Source organism: Myotis nattereri, assembly GCF_964212035.1.
Source record: "Myotis nattereri genome assembly, chromosome: 3".
Classification (NCBI taxonomy): domain Eukaryota; kingdom Metazoa; phylum Chordata; class Mammalia; order Chiroptera; family Vespertilionidae; genus Myotis; species Myotis nattereri.
The window spans coordinates 80176473-80199554 of NC_138077.1; the positions used below are offsets into that span (position 1 = coordinate 80176473).

Below are 23082 nucleotides of genomic sequence, written 5' to 3' on the forward strand. Positions count from 1 at the left end.
TTTGCATACGTAGGCGCCAAGCAACAGAGTGAAGCTGGCTGGGCCCAGGCAGGAGCAGCAAGTGAAGGCTGGTGTGGCGAGCGAAGAGCAAAGAGGGAAGCCCACTGCGCCAGCCTCCACCACGCCCCCGGGGCCTGGGCCCCTCCTGGCGAAGAGGCCTGGGTTCCGGGCGCCGGAGGAAAACTGGTCCAGCAGCCAGGGGAAGGGGCCCCTGAGGGGCCCCAGACTGCGAGAGGGCACAGTCCGGGCCGAGGGACCCACCTGAGTGCACAAATTTTTGTGCACTGGGCCTCTAGTGTATAAATAATGTCAGTGAAACACCCTTGGTCCCAGGAGCTGCATTTTATATCAACATCAATTTTATTTATTAGGAGAGTATCCAGCTCTAGATATGACATGCCAATAGCTGGCCATCTTGCAGGCTGCAGTCAGCCTGTCCCTGTGAGTGACCCCATTTTAGAGCCGGCCTGGGGCTGACAGGCATATGATGAGGGTCATGCAGGATCACCATTGACAGCTGGAGACGCCATCACAGCCATCGGCAGCAGAGCTCTGGGAACATCAGGCAGTGGACTGTGCTTCCCACCCTGAGGCTGCGAGGCACTAGCCTGGCAATGGAAGGATTACAAAGCCTCTCAATTTAAAGAGACAGGGGGGAGGGGAGGGGCGTGTGGGCAGCACAATTTATAAATAGACATTTCCTGGGGCTGCCTGATGGTGAAGGGGCTGTTTAGTAAATCTTTCTCCTTTTAAGGATCCATTTTCGGAGACCATTTGAAAACACCAGTTTCTTTTTTGTCTTTGGGGAGATCCTAGGTTTCATCAAGTCAGCTGAGTTTGACAATATTCCTCTCTGCCAGATTTAGAGACAGGCCTTGGCTGTTTTGAATCACCTCTCCATGGAGCACAGAGATGATGATGATGATGATGTGTCTTTTGCCAAGTGGATGAGCAGCTTCTGGGGTCACAGCTGGATAGAGGAGGATGGGAGAGGACTCCGGGCCCGCCGAGGATCACAGGACACCAGTTACAGGAAAGCTTCCCTGCCCTGCCCAGTGAGTTATCCCATGGAACAGGGAGGGCTGGACTAGGGGAGGGGGATTTCTCATAGATAATTTTTGAAGAGTCCCGCAGTATAAAGTTTTCTTTGGTTGAAAATCAGTACTCCCAAATCTTTTTTATGTCCACAAAAATACCTTTTATCATTTTGTCTTATCCTCCAAGGGACCTGATTTTCTTCTACTAGGTAGTGATTTCTTTATTATTATTATTATTATTATTATTATTATTATCATTTATTTTTGTTTTTATTTGTTTTTTCTTTTTCCTTTTAAAATTTCCTTTTTATTTATTTCTCTTTTTTTCTTCTTGATTTTTTTTTTTCGTAATGATTTCTTCATTTTAGTACTAAGGTATCTCTAACTTCTGTGCAGAGTTCCTGATAAGCCAGAGATAATCCTACTGAGTGACGATATAATTCAGGTCAAAGGGAAGAAACCTGATGCTGTAGTTAGTCTGTGTAGCATTGGTGTGGACCGATGTGTGATTTCCAATAGTCTTTTTAAAATAGTGAAAATAACTTCACTATTTGGCGAATTCTAAGGAACTGGGGATTCCACATAATAAATCACTCCCTTTGCCTGGCCAGTGTGGCTCAGTTGGCTGGAGTGTTGCTCCATATTCCAAAGGGACACAGGTTCCATTCCTGATCAGGACACATACCCAAGTTGTGGGTTCAGACCTTGGTCGGGGTGCCTACGGAAGGCAGCTGCTGATGGATGTGTCTCTCATTAATGTTTCTCTCTCTCTCTCCCCCCGCCCCTCCTTCACCCCCCTTTCCCTTCCTCTCTGAAATGAATAAAAGTATATTTAAAAATAAATACATAATTAATTAAATAAGTAAATAACCCCCTTTGATAAATTTGATACACGTTTTTTTCTGGTTCCCATTTGGTTTCCTGATGGGAGAGGTAACCAAAATTCTCCCATCCTCAGCACTACTTTCCTACGACTGGGCAGAGCACCCAGGGCAGGGGTGGGCAAACTTTTTGACTCGAGGGCCACAATGGGTTCTTAAACTGGACCAGAGGGCTGGAACAAAAGCATGGATGGAGTGTTTGTGTGAACTAATATAAATTCAAAGTAAACATCATTACATAAAAGGGTACGGTCTTTTTTTTTTAGTTTTATTCATTTCAAACGGGCTAGATCCGGCCCGCGGGCCGTAGTTTGCCCACGGCTGACCCAGTGTCTAGGGAGTAAGATGTGAGCTGGAAAGCCCTAAGAGGGGAACGGATGGGCCTGAGGAGGTGCGGACTGGGCAGCAGGTACCGGCAGGGTTCTCTCCGCTCACCTGGGGGCGGGGGACAGAAGATGCCACAGTGGACATGTCTGTCCTCTGCCTCACAGCCACACAGTGAGATGCTACAGCTTTTCTTTTTCACGAGTCACTTAGAATCCCAGGTACCAGAGCATCCCTCCCCACCCCCTGTTTCTGCCAACCCCAGAACCAAGTAATTTGGGGGGTCATGTTATTTTATTTTATGTTTAGCTCCAGAGTTCTCAGGTGCAACCTCTTTTATTCCCAGTGATCAGCAAGGTGGAGGAATGAGACCTCTTTGAGACACAAATGTTTAAAAATAGGTCTCTTACTAAATGTGTGCTCCAGGACAAAGGGCAAGTTTCAACACCTCTGTGAGTTCAGGTTCCTGACGTGAAAAAGAAGAGATTGGGCTGGATGGTCTCTGAGAACACTTCTTGCTCTGCCTTTCCCTGACTCTGTTGTGAAACAGAACACCTACTTATCACACTCCTATTTTAATCTCTTATGTGCCACATCCAGTGAGGCATTCACGATGTGTGAGCCGGGATATGATTAGTTTCCAGTTTCCAGGTAATGTGAACCAGGAAGAAACAAAGAGGAAAAAATGTGATTTACTATTTTTCACAACAGCCCTTTGGAGCCACAGGAAATATGAAAACAAAGGAAGATACATGACATAAAATATTTCTTAAATAAGTTTTACTATCTATTAGACTTTAAAAACTGAGATAAATCCTTTATTTAGAGAATTGACTTTTAGGTTGCAATGTATATTTTGTTCGTTTTTAAAATATATTTTTATTGTTTTCAGAGAGGAAGGGAGAGAGAGAGAGAGAGAAAGAGAGAGAGAGAGAGAGAGAGAGAGAGAGAGAGAGAGAGAGAGAGAAACAGCAATGATGAGAATCATTGATCAGTTGCCTCCTGCATGCCCCCTACTGGGGATAGAGCCCACAACCTGGGCATGTGCCCTGACTGGGAATGGAACCATGATCTCCTTGTTCATAGGTCATCACTCAATTATGAAGCCGCACCAGCCAGGCTAGGTTGCAATGTTTTTCCGCGAGTTTTAGGTGCTGAGTTCACTGGTCCAGGGCTTTAACATCAAACGGACTTTCTCGGTGCTTTAGCATCTCAGTGCTTCTTCTGTGCTCCAAGGAGCAGCATGTGTGCTGCCCACATTATGTCAGTGGAGGGGACAGGGGATCCAAAGTAAGCCTCTACCTACCTGCAGCCAAGGTTTTTAAAATTTGCTTTAAAAGAACACATCCTCCTCCCCCCATGTTATCGTCTGCCTTCATGTTCTCAATTTAAAACAGTAGAAGATATTTTTAACCTTTACTTTTATTTCTGACTGACATTAGGGTGGTCCACACGCTCAACGATGATAGCATCTCGCCAATGGGGTGGTTCTCGTGTAGCTGCTCTCCACAGGGAGCACTGCTCACACACCTGCGAGGTAATTGGGTTTAGGTGAGGTCGGGAGGGCAGGGCCCGGCCAGACGCGATGGTGCCCTTACAGGAAGAGGCACCAGCGAGCTTGCTCTTTCTCTCCCTCCACACGCATGCACCGAGGAAAGGCGAGCACACGGAGAGAACGCAGCCATCTTCGGGCAGGCAGAGGGCCGAGCTGGCCGTCACCTTGACCTTGGCCTTCTCAGCCCTCCAGGCTCTGAGAAGTAAATCTGCTGCTCAAGCCCCCCAGTCTATGGTATTTTGTCATGGCAGCTTGAGTTGACTAAGAGATGTTCCCACCAAGAATGGTCATCACCGGACAGTGGGGACCCAGTGGAGGAAAACATCACTATACAAGATTGAATGGAATGGCATCTGGGGGTATGATCTCAGCGGCATGTGGTTTAGATGAGCTTAGTTTGGCTGCTCCAGTTTCTGAATGAGGGAGACAAGTCCTTGAAAGGGGGAGCAACCTCGGGGAAGGTTCCAAGTGTCTGAGGCGTGGAGCTTCGTAAGTGCCAGGAGGCTTTCTTTGGCTCTCCCTTATGTCCCTAGTTATGACTAGTGATAGGGTCTTCATGGCAGATTCACCTGCCACGGCATGATTTAGTGCCACCGTATGACAGAGCAGGATTCATTTATTCCCACAATTTAAAAAAAGCATTTAAATGCATTGTTTAAGAAATATAATTAAGTAAATGCATAGTTTAGAATATTTTTTAGTTTCCCTAAAGGATGTCCAGTGGATGATATTGCATCTCTTTATTATTTCTACAAGAAATACCTACCACTTTATCAACTGAAAACTGGAATTTTTTTCCCCTGATGCTGTTTCCGTTTGTCGACTAATTTACATCCATCTTGACTCTGATGAAATCATTAGGCACTGTTATATATTACTAGTGACCTGGTGCACAGATTCATGCACGTTGAAAGGAAATTAATTAGAAGGTGGCCAGCGGGGCTGGACTGGGTGAGAGGGGCTGGACACGCCCTGAATCCAACCTCCCATGGTCCCTTTCCAACTGCCTGTACCTGGGGGGGACATGGCTCGAAGGGCATCTGCGGAGTGAGCAGGGTCCCTCTGGCAGGTGGGGTCCTCGGCCTGGCCTGTGGGGATCAGGCCAAAACCGGCTCTCTGACATCCCCCAAGGGGTCCTGGAGTGCGAGAGGGCACTCTGCAAAGTTGCTGTCATACAGGGTGTGGAACGCAAATGCAAGTGTGCAGTAAACCAGATTCAGGGCCGACAGTGCCCCGGCAACAACATAACTCACAGCTGAAGGTGGAATTGCGTGTCCCCATGAGGAATTGGGATCCCTCCTCTCTGGTTCCGGGGTGTGTCAACCTAGAACTGCCCCTGCCAAGTCACTGCAGCTTGGCAGCTCCTGCGTTGAATGTCTGCCCCCTGGTGGCCAATGTGTGTCATAGCTACCAGTTGGATGGACACTTAGCATATTAACCTTTTAAATATAGAGACTAGAGGCCCAGTGCACAAAATTTGTGCACAGTGGGGGGGCGGGGAGGGGTCCCTCAGCCTGGCCTACACCCTCTCCAATCTGGGACCCCTCAGGGGATGTCCAACTGCCTCTTGCAATCTGGGACCACTGGCTCCTAACTGCTCACCTACCTGCCTGCCTGATCACCCCTAACCACCTCTGCCTACCTGCCTGATCACCCCTAACTTCTCCCCTGCTGGCCTGATTGCCCCTAACTGCCTCTGCCTCACCCTGTACCCAGGACCCAGGAGTTCCTCCTCTGGCCGGTCGCAGGCATGTGGGACCTGGGCTTCCCTCCCTCTGGCCGGCTGCAGGCACCCAGGACCCGGGCCAGCTTTGCCAGGGCCAGCCGCAGCAGCAGGGGACTGTGGGTGGGCGGCTTCACCTGGGCTACAGCTGCAGCTGCAGGTGCCTGGGACCATGGTGCAGGTGGCTTGTCCCTCTCCCAGGCCGCAGCCCCAGCCGCTGGCACACAGGACCACGGGGCGGGCAGCTTGTCCTTCTCCCGGGCTGCAGCCTGGGTGGTCCCCATTCCTCTCTCGTGAGCTCATTCATTTGTGCCTGGCTGGTCCCCATTCTTCTCTCCCCAGTGTTGAGTGTCTGAGCAGTTAAGGCGTGACAGGGCGTGATGACATGAGGGCGTGATGACCATTTGCATACTAGCTCTTTATTATATAGGATTCCTCACATAAAATTCTTACATAGTATAATTCCTGAAGACCTACAAAGTATTATTATTACTTTTGCAGTAGAATTCTGCTACCTCTGGTACATTGTTAAAAGTGACATTTATAGGCAGTTTCACATAGAAATAGAATGAAGTTTTTGCTGCTGTTCAAGATAAAAGTTTAGCATTATTAATCGAAGAAAGAGATGCCTCATGCTTAGGCATGGCACTTGATTTCTCCAGTAGTCACTAGGCACACACGTCTTGGGCGAATCACTGAGCTAAGCTAAGATTCATTTTCCTCATCTGTAAGTGAGGAAGCATGACTTCCTGGGAGGATTTGTTCCAAGGTTAGTGATCAAGGTCAGAGTCCCCGGAGTCCCTGCACACACTGTGCACTAAGACTCCACACCCAGAGCCTCATCTTTCTGCTCACTGTCTGTCACCTCGCTGCCAGTGGGTGGCCAGGAGCTTGTGTGTACTCAGAGGGCAGGAGGGGTACAACGCGAGGGTGACTGCAGTGAAAGGCAGGATAAAGAACATCACGTTGTTAAGCTCTGAAGTGAAGATCTTACATAATCAACATCTTTAAAATCAGAACTTGGGGTCAGAGAGTACAGAGGGCTTTTTTTTTTTTTTTTAACAGCACGGGTTTCCTGGGCCCACCGTGAAAACAGCTAAGCTGTTAGAGCCTCTTCTGTAACGAGAGCCAGCGCACTGGGTAGTTACTGCTCTGGGAGTCAGTGTCTGCTGCAGGCTCTGCTGCTGGGGCCCCTGGGCGCTCAGCCGGTGAGGTCAGCCCCCACCCCAAGCGACAAAGCCTCCTTCCGTGACTGTGCAGGAGGCAAGTACACACTTGGTAAAAATAAGTTTTGTGGGGGCATTGATTCATGTCTTTGTCGAGGAAATTACATTACAAAGGCGTATAAAATTGCCAAAGTAGAACTTGCATAGTAAGTAACATTTCTAAAAGTGGGAATTTCTCCCTGTAACCAATTAGAGTGCCCTTTTATATTTGTTTCTCACAAAGCTCCACACCAAAAACAAACTGGAAATTCCACCTGATATAAAAAGATATTGTGATCAAAACTCTTGCTTTTCTTTTAAAAAATATATATATGTTGTTTTTATTGATTTTAGGGAGAGAGGAGGAGAGAGGGAGAGATAGAAACATCAATGATGAGAGAGAACCGTGGATTGGCTGCCTCCTGCACACCCCTTACTGGGGAGCCAGCCCGCAACCCGGGCATGTGCCCTGACCAGGTGGGAACTGAACCAGTGACCTCCTGGTTCACGGTTTGACGCTCAACCATTGAGCCACACTGGCTGGGCATAACTCTTGCCAATCTTTTCAGGCCTCTCAGTGGAAGAGGATATCAATATTTCACTCCCAGTCTCACATTTTAAAATTTTGTTTGAAAATGTCATTGTGGTGCCTGGCCGGTGTGGCTCAGTTGGTTGAGTGTCAGCCCACGCACCAAGAGGTCACTGGTTCAATTCCCGGTCAGAGCACATGCCCAGGTTGTGGGTTCCACCCCCAGTAGGGGGTGTGCAGGAGGCAGCCAACTGATGTGTCTCTTTCTCTCTCTCTCCCTCTCTTCCTCTCTCTCTCTAAAAAAATCAATAAAAACATATTTTAAAAGTTATAAAACATGTAACTGTGGTAAGAACAGTTAACCTGGGATCTATACCCTCAGCAGATTTTCATTTTTTTGCAGTTTTTAAAGTATATAACCCATTGTTATTATCTAGAGGCACAATACTGTAAAGCAGATCTCTGGAACTTATTCATCTTGCATAACTGAAATTTTATATCCACTGATTAGCAACGTTCCATTTCCCCTCCTTTATCCCCTGGCAACCATCAACCTATTTTTTGCTTCTATGAGTTTGACTATGTGTTTTGGTTGTTTTTTTTTTGTTTTGTTTTGCGTTTGACTATGTTAGATACCTCATGTAAGTGGCATCATGCAGCATTTGTGCTTCCCTATCTATCTCAAAATTTTAAAATAATCATTTCTTTTCTTGATAATGTAAATTCACTCATTGTAGAAAACTTGAAAAATACTAAAAAGGAGGAGAAAACAAACACAATCCCACATCACCGAGAAAAACCTTTGGTCACAGTTCGGTATGTTTTAAAATTGCCCATCCTATGCTAGCACCTTACGTCAAGCCCCTCCACATCTCCCCATTCCAGTCTCCCTCCCCTCAGGCCCCCATGCCCTCCAGCCCCAGCAGGTTTTTCTTCCTTCCACCCCACAGCTCCTCCTCCTGTGACAGGGCCTGGGCACCTGCGGTGCTAGTCCTCAGGCAGAAAATGTTCCTGTTCTCTAATTAACCCTGCTTGTCCTTCAGATTGTAGCTTAGTCATCACACCTACACGGAAGCTTCCTGCTAATCTTCCCAGCCTCACCCACCCAAGTACACACAGTTTCACCCTGTTATATCCCCTCATTGCACCTTGAACCTTTGTGTTTTGCTTTGTTTTTGGTTAATCCTCATCCGAGGATATTTTTCCATTGCTGTTTAGAGAGAATGAAATGGAGGGGGAAAGACAGAAGAAATATCGATGTGAAAGAGACACATGGATTGGTTGCCTCCTGCATGCATCCCGACCGGGGCTGGGGATCTAGCCTGCAACTGAGGTATATCCCCTTGATGGGACTCAAACCCGGGACCCTTCAGTCCGCAGGTCAAAGCTCTATCCATTGAGCCAAATCGGCTAGGGCCACCTTGAACCTTTGTAGCATTAGCCGAAGGAGTAAGCATGTGGCCTATTTGTTTTGTGTTTTTTCTCTGAGGCAGACATGAGCTCCAAGATGGGCACACTCTGCCTGTTTTGCTCCCCAACTTATTCACAGCACCAAGGACCATAAACGGACTTGTACGTACATATTTCCCTCATGTATCTTGGCAGCTTTACAAATCTTTAACCATATTTCTGATCATCGTTTGACAGTAAGTTTCTAGACATGTGTATTTGTCTTCTAGGGCTGCAAAATGCTCCCGACTGGGTGGCTTGAATAATAGAAATTTATTTCCTCACAGATCTGGAGGTGGGAAGCCCAAGATCAAGGAGTCGGCAGACGTGGTTTCTTTTGAGGTTCCCTCCTTGGCTTATAGACAGCCACCTTCTCACTGTGCCCTCACATGGTTTTTCCTGTGTGAACACATTCTTGGTGGTCTCTGTGTGTCCAAATTTCCTCTTCTATTAGGACACCAGTCAGACTGGACTAGGGCCCACCCTAGTGGCCTTATTTTAACCTAATCCTTAAAGGTTCTAGCTCAGTAGTTCTCAACCTTCCTAATGCCGTGACCCTTTAATACAGTTCCTCATATTGTGGTGACCCCCAATTTCATTGTTACAAATTGAACATAATTAAAGCATAGTGATTAATCACAAAAACAATATGTAATTATATATGTGTTTTCTGATGGTCTTAGGTGACCCCTGTGAAAGGGTCGTTCGACCCCCAAAGGGGTCTCGACCCACAGGTTGAGAACCGCTGTTCTAGCTCCAAATGAGGTCACATTCTGAGCATCTCACATAGGGCTTCAATATGTGAATGGAGGGGAGGGACACAACTCAGCCCATAACAACACTCAACAGATGGGTCCAAGGAGCAGGATATTTTAACCTCCCGACACATTCTGCCAATGGCTTACTGGGAAGGTGTGTCCATTTACAGTCCTACCAGCCAGGAATCACAGGCCTGTCTGTCTCCACTCTTGCCACTTCTTAGTATCACTAAGAAACATTTTTATTTTTATTTTTGCTAACCTGAAAGGCGAAATTGTACATTATTTCATTTAAATAATCTTTGGTGACTAGTAAGCATAAACAATTCTTACCATTTGGCATTTTTTTTCATTCTTTATATATCTATTAGTCCAATAGATATTTAATAAACTCATCCTGTGAATAAGGCAAGGTGCTGCAGAGGCCTGGGATTTCACAGAGAATGAAACACAGCCCTTGATGTCATGGAGATACAAATTAATGGAGAAGAGAGACATGTTACAAAATTACCCAAATTACCGATTACATAATGAGAGTTGTGAGCGCCCAGGAGAACATCTAGCAGGGACCTCAACCAATCAAGGTGGCAGGAAAGGCTTTCTGTGGGTATGCAGTTTCAGTGGTGACTGAAGGATGATTAGCTATTATCGAGGCAAAGGTGGTGGGTGAGGTCACAGGAAGAAAGAGCAAAGGGAAGCTAAGGGTATAGTGGTAGAAGGCAAGGGGCAGAGTGTTTCCAGAAGGGCAAATGGGTTGAATGCTACTGAATTAATACTAAAATTGCAACGATACAGGGAAGATTAGCATGGCTCCTGAGCAAGGATGACACGCAAATTCATGAAGCGTTCCATATTTTTTCAAAAAACAAAAAAAGAAATTCCTTCTTTGTACAGAAATCACATATACATTTTTGTATTATTTCTTAAACATGTGTGGTTTCATTAAAATTTGTTATGATTTTGGAATTTACTTATACATATCAACTCAAGGCTTTGAACACTTCATGATATTGCCCTAATGGTGGAGGAGTAAGATAACTAGTCTTGGGATGTTCTACTTAATGTTTTAACCGATTGATTCTAGTGCTTTATTATAGAAGAAAGGTCCCACTGACGAAAAAGATAAAAAAAATTTCAGTTCAACCTGAGGTTTGTTTAGTTAGTAATTTATGACTGTTCTATCTCTGAGCTAATTTAATGCAGTCTCTTTATGTTGTGTACATTTTTATTCTATATTTCCAGTTTCCTGTGCTTCCCAGAGTCACATCATATGACAACCATCCTAGAAGGCATTCTCATGAGGACCAGGGATTTCGATGTCGTAACCACATGAGGGATTACAGAAAACGCTCAGAAACCTTCAAGGACCCATTGGAATCAAACAGAAGATCCCATTCCAAAACTCGGGCATTTTCAGAGTCCTTTGAACAACAACTGTGCTTTAGAACCAAACGCTCTCTGTCTTTGGTATGTAACAGAGTTATTGAATATTTAAGCCACTTTAGAAAAGGAGACCCAAAGGGTTCTTCCTCCCCATACTCGTGGAGAACAAATCTAACTTTTTCATTTACAGCTTGTTGACGAGACCTTTGAAGAATGACACTCAGTTTTACTGTACATAGCCCAGATGTACATAATTTTTAATTATTTTTATTGAAGGCTTCTGGTGTAGGAAGAATTCCTGGAGGACCATTAGTGGAATGTTTTTGTTATGGAGGTCCTCTAGTTCTCTGAGACTGCTTTCATCACCCTTATTATAAACTAGAGGCCCGGTGCACGAATTTGTGCACAGGTGGGGTCCAGCTGATCAGAGTGGGGGAGGGCCGATCAGGGGTAGGTCCAGCCAGGGGGAGGGGCTGTGGGCAGTTGGCCAGCCAGCCCTGTCCCCTTGTCAAACTCGCGGTCTAACTCCTGGTCAAGGGGGATAATTTGCCTATTAGCCTTTTATTATATAGGATAATTGTGACTCATTCTCCTTGCACTTCTCCTGTGCAGTATTTAATCCAGTAGCAAGTAGTCCGTGATGCCACATTCCCTTGAACTTTTAGAAAGCATGTGGAGGGAACTCTCTGGTCACTTTCTACTAGTAGTAGGTTTCCAGGAGTAGGGGTGGTCCAAGTGCTCACAGTGGCCTTGGGAGGGTCTCAGTAAACTGCAAGGAAGACAGGCTGAAAATGGGGGAATAATAGAAGCTCCACTGGTGATGCTGAGCTTGCTTTATAAAGTAATAATGTAGAGATCAATTAATTTGGGGGTACAGTTACTTTGGGGAAACTTGCTCACTGAGTCGTCTTGAACAAAATATTTCTTTTTTTGTGGACCTTTGCTGTTTGTTTTATTTTGCAAAACAGGAATGATTATATATATATTCTGCCATATAGTAGACAGAGCAAATAAGTGAACCGAGGTGTATTACCACCTGGTTCAGCTGCGCTCTGTGCACAGCAAGGGACACTCAGGTGCTTCCTGCCTCATTGCCCATCTGAGCACAATGCTTTCTGCCTATCAGTAATGGCTGCTGGGACTGTACCGTGTGCCTTTGCCTCACTTTTGTCAGAGAAATCCTGTGTATCTATGTTCCTCCTTCAGTAAGCTGCTCTCTTCACCTGATCATAAGAGGAATACAGAAGGAAGAATAGTAAACAGCTGTCACTTATCAAGAGCTCCTGTTTTATCCTTTCTTTATACTGCTTTTTAAAAAAATATGGTTTCAGACTTAGAGCAATGTTACAAGAATAGTACAAAGAATACACCCTTCATCTATATTCCCTCCAGATATTAACACTTATCATATTTACTATACTCTCTTTCTCCTTCCCATCCCCAAACAAGAGCACTAGAACATTCTTTTATATAAACACAGTACAATAATGAAACTCAGGAAATTACCACCAATGCAATACTTTTGTATATAATTTATTGATCTTATCCCTATTTTGCCTCTTGTCCTGATAATATTCTTTGTAGGGAGATTTCAGATCATGTGTTGCAAGCAATTCCTTCTCTTTACTTTGTTCTATTCTGCGGCAGTTCCACAGTCTTCACTTGTCTTTTGTAACACTATCAGTTGAAGAGTACAGGGCAGTTACTTTTTAGAATGACGTTCAAATTGGGTTTATCTGATATTTCCTCATAGTTAGATTAAGATTATGATCTTTTGGCAAGAATAAAGCAGAAGTGAAGGAATTCCTGTTTTAAAACTACATGTTAAAGTTACTGATTATATTCATTTAGGAAATTTAACTGCCTTAAATCCTTTCTGGAATAAGATAGGGTATAAATATATTTTGAAAAATACTTTAATCTAAACACTTCTCTGTTGATTGTAATGGCCTTGAATTGTTTTTCACATAATCTTATAAAATTGCTTAAGTGAAACCATTTGCTAACATTCCTAAAATATAACATGTTGTTCCATTCATTTCCCAAGTTCTTCCTTTTAAAAAAATATTCTTTTTAAAATTTACTTCAGAAAGGAAGGGAGAGGGTGTGAGAGATAGAAACATCAATGATGAGGGAGAATCATTGATTGGCTGCCTCCTGCATGCCCCCTACTGGGGATCAAGCCTGTAACCTGGGCATGTGCCCTGACCAGGAATTGAACTGTGACCTCCTGGTTTGTAGATTGATGCTGAACCACTGAGCCATGCCGGCCGGGCCTAAGTTCTACCTTTTGAATGCCAAGATAACCAAGGCAGCATTTTCAACTGTTTTTTTTTTTTTTTTTAACTCAAGAATTCTTTTCATAGATATCTATATATATATAAAAGCCTAAGCGATAGGCTGGCCAGCCCACTAGTTGACCGGCCGACCAGCCAGCCAGTAGCTATGACCCGCACTAACCACCAGGGGGCAGATGCTCAAAGCAGGAGCTACTGAGCTGCGGTTACTTGGCAGCTGTGGTTCTCAGGTGACACACCTGGAACCAGAGAGGAGGGAGCTGGATTCCGGGGTGTGTCACCTAAGAACTGACCTCTCACAATCCAGGACCCCTCAGGGGATGTCAGAGAGCCAGTCTCGGCCTGATCCCTGCAGGCCAGGCCAAGGGACCCCACTGGTGTACCGATTGGGCCTCTAGTATACTATAATAGCTAGAAACCTGCTAGGAATTTACAAAATTATTTCAATTTTCATGTGATAAAAATATTTATAGTAAATAATTTTAAATTTAATATTTTCTTTTATATCAGTTTTAACAAGTATATTATAAAGTTTATCTTAATACAAAATTAAAAATTCAGAACATATACAGATATTTTAAAACTTTTTTCTATTTCACAACTGACACACCTTTCCAAAGCTGACTACATTAAAAAGTGTGATTTGTCAGTGAATTTAAAAATGACATTTATTATCTTTTGTTTGGGCTCCAGGTGCATACTAATATGTAGATTTAAATTCTGTGTCTTTTAGCATCAAAAAGACCCAGAAATTGCTTTTGTAGCTGATTATGACCAACAACAAATTACTTTTCAATATCATCTTGATATTGAAAAACTCAATTGGCTTATATTGATAATTTTCACATTTTGTTTCTAAGTGAGATAAGAAAAATATCTCAGGTCTTACTTTTGAGCATTTCTCAGTCTTTATTCTCAATAAAGGAAAAGCCAAAGTGGAAATAATCGTCACCATATTTTTGTTTTTATACTGTTCTTTAAGTATTAGAGACATTCATGACTGCTAAATATACATTTTGATCAGACGGATGTGTCTAAATACAACTGCTGCACCTAATGAAAATAATCTCGGGGCACATTTATGGAGCTAGTTCAATTTTTAAGTTCGTCTTAGTTTGTATCTCAGCTTCATCATTTGTTTGGCTTTCTGTCTTCTGTGACAAATGGACCCGTATGGATAGAAATGAAACGACCTTGGTACATTCCACAAACAATTTACACTGCAGAGCAGCTGACACCCCTGCAGGGCTGAGTCCGGACCTTGCTCATCTCACCGCCACTCGCCACTGCATCAATTCACTTGACAGGCATTTGGGGGTTCCCAGGCGTTTCTAGGTCAGATGGAGGAGGGGAGAACAATGATTTTATTTCTTTTACTTTAAAAGAGAAAAGTGTAAACAGATATCATCATCACCACTCTTTGAAAGGCCTTCCCTGACCATGGAAACAAAAGAAGCATCCCCCCCCTGCCCAACGTTCCCTGTCATTTCATCCAGTTCATAGTTATCATTGCACTCGTCACTATTGGTTATTCTCTTGTTTCCTTTTAGACTTACTGTCTGTGTCCCTCCACCTAGGTATACAAGGTAGGAAGTTGGGTCCTGTAGTTGGTGCCGTATCTCCTGATCCCAGTGAATACAGGCCCCTGGGTAACCTGCTGGGGACTGTTGATGATTTGGGTGTTTTTTTTGACACTTCAGTCTTCACAAAGTCCTCAGATTAAAACCAGTGCAAACCCTACTATTAATATAATTTAAGGGAGTGGACACAGGGAGGTTAGAATCATTGCCTGTATGATTCACTTACCACATCCCTTTTCAGTTCTGTGCTGTGAAATCACCTCCCTCCCTGTGTCAGAGGCAGAGCCAGTCACGTGCCAGCTGAGTGTCCTCCACAGACCATCACAGGCCCCTATTCCTTTTATTTATGACTAAAACGCTTAGCACCACCCTTAGGCTTATGCTAATTTATTACAAGAAACTGAGGTGTGGAAGTCTGCTCGATGGTCAGGCCTTGCTTCATTTCTGGTAATTAAGAGAAATGCGGAACGTTGTCAGCCGCCGGCACTTTCATGCTTCTCCGACCTTCTCTTCCAGGGACCTGAGAGCAGGAGGGAAAGAAATGAAAGAGAAAGCCTGCGGATGGAGACGAGATCCCGGGAGAAAGCGGAGGAGAGAGGGAGCTCTAGGAAGGAAGAGCATGGGGAGGCACACATGGTTCCTCTCTCGGAGAAAGGACCCAAATAGCACTTTGTTTCCACTTTAGGACGACAGATGCTGCTGCATTTTTTGAGTTCTGTATACTACGCTGGGGGTGGTAGCTGTAAAAAACTGTCTGCGATGCTGAGTGATGGAAGTGGGCGCTGGTTCCACTGCTCCCCAAGAAGACTGCATCATTCTCCAGCTCTGGCATCTGAGTTGAGAGTTTGATCTGCTTTGTTGTCCTTTTATGAGAATCCTATATAATAAAAGGCTAATATGCAAATTGTCCCCTCAACCAGGAGTTGGACCAGGGGGTGGGGTGGCTGGCCAACCACTGGTGGCCCCTCCCCCACCATTGGCCCTGCCCCCTATCAGCCCCCTTCACCCCGTTTGAGGCGGGGCCAGCTGCCAACCTCCCACGTCTCCTTCCCCCAGCTGGCTAGCCTGATTGGCCTTGATTGGGGCGCAAGGGCCAGACCCCAGCTGTACATGAATTTGTGCACCAGGCCTCTAGTAAGAAGGATGAAAGGTATTTTAATAGAATAAAGTAATTCTTGAAAATGTAAAGACAGTTATTTAAAGAGCCATCCACACTTCTTCACCAGCCCTTCTTCACATCAATATCACAAATAATCTTAAAAGTCATTGGTGTGACTCTAGGTTTACTTCCTTATTAGAAGTAATTATGTAAGTACTAGAAGCCTGGTGCACAAAATCTGTGCACGGGTAGGGTCCCTAGGCCTGGCCAGTGATCAGGGCCGATCTGTGGAATGACTGGTGAGGTGATCAGGGTCCCCTGATTGCACCCACCTTGGCTGGCCGGGTGCTGCCCACTTGCTGGCCCTGCCCCCTACTGCTGTGGCTGCCGGTTCTCTCCTTCTGCAGGGCAACCGGTGGGGCCATTGGTGGGCCCCCGTTGGTACCTGCCTTGGCTGGCCTGGGGCCTGCGGGCTGGAGGCAGCTCCTGCATTGAGCATCTGCCCCCTGGTGGTCAGTGTGCATCATAGCGACCGGTCGTTCTGCCTGTTGTTCTGCTGTTCAGTCGATTTGCATATTAAACTTTTATTATATAGGATGTCTAATGGCCAGCGTTTAATAAGGACTGGTAGTTAACATGCCAAGTACTAGGCTGAGGTCATATATTTCTATTTTTACTGATTTCAGAGAGGAAGGAAGAGGGAGAGAGAAACACCGATAATGAGAGAGAATCATTGATCGGCTGCCTCCGGCATGCCCCTCACCAGGAATCCAGCCCACAACCTGGGCATGTGCCCTGACCAGGAATTGAACTGTGACCTCCTGGTTCATAGGTCAACCCTCAACCACTGAGCCACTAGGCTGAAGTCTTTAATGCACTACCTAGAACAATTCTCAGCACTCTAAGGAGGGACCTCTTCTCTTCACTTGCTGGCTGAGGAAACGGATGTTTAGGAAACTTCAGGCCCTCACAGGTGTGGTGGCCAGGCTAGGAACAGAGTCCAGTTCAGGGGTGGGCAAACTTTTTGACTCGAGGGCCACAATGGGTTCTTAAACTGGACCGGAGGGCCGGAACAAAAGCATGGATGGAGTGTTTGTGTGAACTAATATAAATTCAAAGTAAACATCATTACATAAAAGGGTATGGTCTTTTTTTTTCAATAGTTTTATTCATTTCAAACGAGCCGGATCCGGCCCGCGGGCTGTAGTTTGCCCACGGCTGGTCCAGTTCATTCTGACTCGTGCTCCTACCCTGAGGCAGGGCCTCCATTTCCCCTTATCAGTGGGTCCTGTCGCAGTACTTGAGAACTGAGCAGGAGTGGGAGGAGGTTACCATTTTGATTACATGAGTGGAGACTGATTCTCTGAGGTCTGCTGTGTGTTCTTGGTTGTACCTTTATGTGGTTATTCTTTACCATTTATTTATTAATTAGTTTTTTTTAAAATATATTTTTATTGATTTCAGAGAGGAAAGGAGAGGGAGAGAGAGATAGAAACATCCATGATGAGAGAATCATGGATCGGCTGCCTCTTGCAAGTCCCCCACTGGGGATTGAGCCCACAGCCCGGGCATGTGCCCTTGACTGGAATCAAACCTGGGACTTTTCAGTTCAAAGGCTGACACTCTATCCACTGAGCCAAACCGGCTAGGGCTATTAATTAGTTTTATCCTACATAATAAAAGCCTAATATGCTAAGTGTCAGACTGTTTGACCGTTCGACCAGTCGCTATGATACTCACTGACGACTAGAGGGCAGACGCTCTGACCGATAGATTAGCTTGCTGCTGGGGTCCGGCTGATCGGAACTGGGGGAGATGGGCCGGACACACCCTGGATCCCTCCTGCAGTCCCTCCCTGGCCCCAGTCTCTCTGGACTGGGCCTGGGTGAGACCGGCCAGATATGCCCTGGAGCCAACCTCCCCTGATCCCTCCCTGGCTGGCCAATCTCCCAAGGTCCTTCCCCAGCCTCTAAATATTTCTAATTAATTTCCTTTCAATGTGCATGGATCTGTGCACTGGGCCTCTAGTTTAAACATAATTAACATGTAACACTATATTAGTTTCAGGTGTATAACATATTTGTAGAAATTGTGAAATGATTACCACAATAAGGCTAACATCCATCAACACACATAGTTACAATTTTTTTTTTCTTATGATGAGAAGTTTTACGTACAATCTACTCTCTTAGCAACATTCAGATATCCTGAGAGTATTGTTAACTACAGTCACCATACTGTCTATTACATCCCATGAATTATTTAAAAAGTATGGAACACCTCATGAATTTGTGTCATTTTTGCTCAGCAGTCAGTCTTTTCTGTGTTATTCCAGGCTTAGTATATGTGCTGCTGAGGTGAGCATGTGTTTTACTTATTTTTTCAGCTTTGTTAAGGTATAATGGACAAATAAAATTGTATGTATTTAAATTGTACAACACAATGATTTGACATATGTACACTTCATGAAATGATTATGTAACCAGGTCAATTAGCACATTGAAGCCATATTCTATTACTATTTTTTTCCCTAAAGGAAAAGATTCTAGCATTCTCTAATACTCCTCTGAGGTAGGCTTCGTCTCTGTCTTGAATCTTCAAATGCCCAAGGGCAGTTACTCGCTGTGTTGTAAAGAAGAGTATCTCCCCAAACTACTTACAACTAATACGATAATTGATTGATTAGGTAAGACACAAACTAACGCTGACATAAACAGTAGAAAGAAGGAACAGGAGAAGGAAAGAAGAGGAAAACAGGCCGAAACCGGTTTGGCTCAGTGGATGGAGCGTCGGCCTGCGGACTGGAGGGTCCCGGGTTCGATTCCGGTCGAGGGCATGTACCTGGGTTGTGGGCACATCCCCAGTGGGAGATGTGCAGGGGGCAGCTGATCGATGTTTCTCTCTCATCGATGTTTCTAGCTCTCTGTCTCTCTCCCTTCCTCTCTGTAAAAAATCAATAAAATATATTTAAAAAAAAAAAGAGGAAAACAGTGAAAGAAAAGTAAAATAGTGATGATCTTTTTTTTAAAAATATATTTTATTGATTTTTTACAGAGAGGAAGGGAGAGAGATAGAGAGTTAGAAACATTGATGGGAGAGAAACATCGATCAGCCGCCTCCTGCACACCTCCTACTGGGGATATGCCCGCAACCCAGGTACATGCCCTTGACCGGAATCGAACCCGGGACCTCTCAGTCCACAGGCCGATACTCTATCCACTGAGCCAAACCGGTTTCAACAATAGTGATGATCTTTGACTTGAATTATTTCAATTTTCATACTGCTTACACCTGCATCCATTTTGTCGCCTTTATACACAGTTTTATACTTTTCACACACGTAAAAGATAACTGCAAGCTTTACACGGTGGCGTTAGCCTGTTATTTGCCGCCCCTGCGGGGGAGGAAGGGGCCTGACCTGCCACCAAGGGCAGCACTGTGCTGAAGTTGTGGGAAAGCCCAGGTTTCCTTCAGCGCTTTTCTGTCTTGTTAACCAAGTTTCTGAGGATGGTCTGCCCACTGGCTTTGACCCCTATAGAAAGGGCTGGGAGAGGTGGCCCATCCATGGGAATAGGAGCCAACTGGATGGAGTTTCCTCCGCCCAGTGTCTGGCTGGCGGAGACAGTCGCCACCTCCTACCCCAGCCAAGACACCCGTGGAGGTCTTTCGGCTCCCTGGACTCAAGAATGGCAGGACCTGGAAAAATCATGATTAGGGTTTTTATAATATATTTTATCAAACTGGGAGGAAGTCTATTTTCACCATATTTTCAGGGCCATAGTACATGGAGGAGGGGGGACTCTCTGAAAATGAAGCTGCCAGCTTAATTCCTTCTTTTTTATATTTTTTAAAAATATATTTTTATTGATTTCAGAGAGGAAGGGAGAAGGAGATGGAAACATTAATGATGAGAGAGAATCACCTTTATAGCACAAAGCAGCACTTCTAATAAAATTATATTTGTAGATAATCTTTTCCCCTTAAAATGGAAATTTTTAACTTATAAAATCAATATCTGACACACTTTCAAATAATGTAGAAGCATATAAAGTGGAAAGCGGCCATCCTCTGGAAAAGCCCAGTGTCAGCATTATAAACTTAATATAGTTCAGTTATGGTCAGGGCACTCTGGTTTCTCATCTCTAGGGGGCAGAGTTGAGCTGACATTTGGGCAGGTAATGCTGGATACAGAGGAGGCTGGCCAATGACAAAATCATTACTATTCCTTTCAACCAGAAAGGAGAGAAATGCAGCATTTCTTATCCAAACTCTGAGGTTAGAGTAAATGTATTAGATGTTGGGTAATTCTTATGATTTATTAATGTATTTAAAAGTAGACACAAAGCTTATTTCATCTAGCATAATACTCTCCAGGTCCCTCCCTGCTGTCTCAAAGGGTAAGTAAGAGATCCCTCATTTTTACAGTTGCATAGTGTTCCATTATGTATATACCACAGCTCTTTTATCCACTCATCTATTGATGGGCACTTGGCTGTTTCCAGATCCTAGCTATTGAAATAGTGCTGCTATGAACATAAAGGTGCATATATTCTTTCTGATGGATGTTTTGGGATTTTTAAAATATATTCCTAGAAGTGGGATCACTGGGTCACGTGGAAGTTCCATTTTTAGTTTTTTGAGGAAACTCAATGCTCTTTTCCACAGTGGCTGCACCAGTCTGCATTCCCACCAGCAGTGCACGAGGGTTCCCTTTTCTCCACATCCTCGCCAGAAGGCCTGGAGGGAGAGTATGGGGTGGAGGGAGTCAATGGAGGAAAAAAGAGGGGACATCTGTAATATTTTCAGCAATATAGGTAAATTTTAGAAAAAAGTAAACACAAAGGGCAATGACTAATTGGTTATTTTTGTTACTGGAAAGGGGATCTGGTCTTGAGTGGGTCTGCCTAGGGCTGGCCAGTAGTGTGTGGGTTCTTGACTTTGTGCAGGAAAGATTTCACAAAAAGAGTCCAGGTGATTTTGAGAGTAAGTTTATTAAAGCTTGGGACAGTGAAACAAGAAGGTGCCTAGGTTAGGAAAAGCAGCTGGAGAGAGACTAGGCAGGGAAACGAGCTGAGACTCGGGTGCCTTGGCTCACTAAGACATCAGAGAAAAGGGGGCAGTGGGGACAGGTTCAGGGGGTGAGCCCAGGACGAGCTGCTGCTGCCCATCGCTCCCTGGTTGCAAGCTTCATGGGGGTCCTTAGGGTTTAAGAGATACATGCCTGTGGGGGAGAAAGAGGGGAAAGGAAAAGGCCCATGTGCTTCTGGAAGGGAGAGCTCACACTAGGACTTCAGTTGTGAAGTTTTTTAAAGGCTGGGAGTTTAGGGGAGGATCTCAATAGAATATGAATCAGTTTCATGCTGATGTGCCAAAATGAGGTTTATTCTTGTAACTTCATCTGTCCTTGGGTGTGATTGGCAAATGGCACTAATTGGATTTTTGCTATCTCCCTGAGCAGGGTGATTTAAGCTATTTACTCTCTGGTTGGGGAGAAGTGTAAGCCATTTACTCTTTTTTTTAAAAAATGTTTTTAGCCCTAACGGGTTTAGCTCAGTGGATAGAGCGCCGGCCTGCGGACTGAAAGGTCCCAGGTTTGATTCCGGTCAAGGGCATGTACCTGGGTTGCGGGCACATCCCCGGTAGGAGATGTGCAGGAGGCGGCTGATCGATGTTTCTCTCCCATTGATGTTTCTAACTCTCTATCTCTCTCCCTTCCTCTCTGTGGAAAATCAATAAAATATATTTAAAAATGTGTTTTTATTGATTTCAGAGAGGAAAGAAGAGAGATAGAAACATCAATGATGAGAGAGAATCATCAATGAGCTGCCTCCTGCACGCCCCTACTGTGGATCAAGCATGAAACCCAGGCATGTACCCTGACAGGGAATCAACCATGATCTGGTTTACAGGTGGACACTCAATCACTGAGCCACACTGGCTGGGCTAAAACATTTACTTTTTAAGTGTCCTTGGTTTAGGGAAGATAGGATTTTGGGATTCACTAGATGGCTGTAAATAGCTTGGCTGTTTAATTATCTGCCTCAGTTTCCCTATTCTGCTTGTCCTGGCTTACGAGCTTGTCTCAATTTCCACGGGACACAAAAAAAGAAAGAGTGCTTAAAATACTGTTTAGATGATTTACATTTGCACAATGGGAAATTTTAAACTGGGGGAGGGAGGAATTGTACGTTCTGATTTTCTATGCCTTTGGAATTTTTTAGTATTCTATTCTTTTTAAAAAATATTTTTATTGATTTTAGAGAGAGGAAGGGAGAGGGAGAAAGATAGAAACATTGATTGGCTGCCTCCTGTACGCCCCTTACTGGGGATCAAGCCTGAAACCCAGGCATGTGCCCTGACCAAGAATCTAAAGATGACCTCTTGGTGCATGGGCAGATGCTCAACCACTGAGCACATGGCTGGATTTACATCCTATTCTAACCTTGGATTATATAATTCTGTTTTGGTTAATTCCTGTAGTTTTCAATTGGCTGAGCACAGTTCTTCCCCTTCTGCACATGTGGAGATGTGAGGAAGAAAACAATACATGGGAATCCCTGTGTACAGTTTGGGGAAATGTAACTTGGTGCTGCCACTATGGGAACAGTATGGGGTCCCTCAAAAAATTTAAAAATAGCCTGGCCAGGTGGCTCAGTGGTTGAGCAATGACCTATGAACCAGGAAGTTACTGGTTTGATTCCTGGTCAGGACATATGCCCTGGTTGTGAGCTTGATTCCCCATAGGGGTTGTGCAGGAGGCAGCCAATTGATATTGCTCCCTCATCAATGTTCCTCTCTCTCTTCCTCTCCCTTTCTTTCCCTCTTTAGAATCAATAAAAAACATTTTAAAAATTAAAAATAGAGTTGTCATACAATCCAGCAATACTTCTGGGTATTTATCTAAAGGAAATGAAACACTAACTTGAAAACATATGTGCATCCCCATGTTCACTGCAGCATCATTTACAATAGCCAAAGTGTCCATCAGTGGATAAATGAGTAAAAAGATGTGGTATCTATACACAAAGGAATATTATTCAATCATTAAAAAGAATGAAATCTTGCCATTTGTGACAGCAGGGATGAATGTTGAGGGCATTATACTAAGTGAAATGAGTCAGATAGAAAAAGACAAATACAGTATAATCTCACTTATGTGTGGAATCTAAAAAAAAAGCTCATAGATACAGAGAACAGATTGGTGGTTGCCAAAGGCAGGTGTGTGTGTGCGTATGTGTGTGTGTTTTTTTTTGGGGGGGGGG

General features: G+C 44.5%; 1 protein-coding gene across 1 annotated transcript; it reads left to right on the top strand.

Moving 5' to 3' along the window:
• Positions 1 to 890: 890 nt before the first annotated feature.
• LNP1 (leukemia NUP98 fusion partner 1) lies at positions 891 to 15387 on the top strand (the record flags this gene model as incomplete). The annotated part of the gene is made up of 3 exons (XM_081086753.1): positions 891 to 1055; positions 10704 to 10928; positions 15238 to 15387. The coding sequence occupies exons 1-3, from the start codon at positions 900 to 902 to the stop codon at positions 15385 to 15387; spliced, it is 531 nt and encodes a 176-aa protein (XP_080942879.1). The 5' UTR covers positions 891 to 899.
• Between the last annotated feature and the right edge of the window lie 7695 nt (positions 15388 to 23082).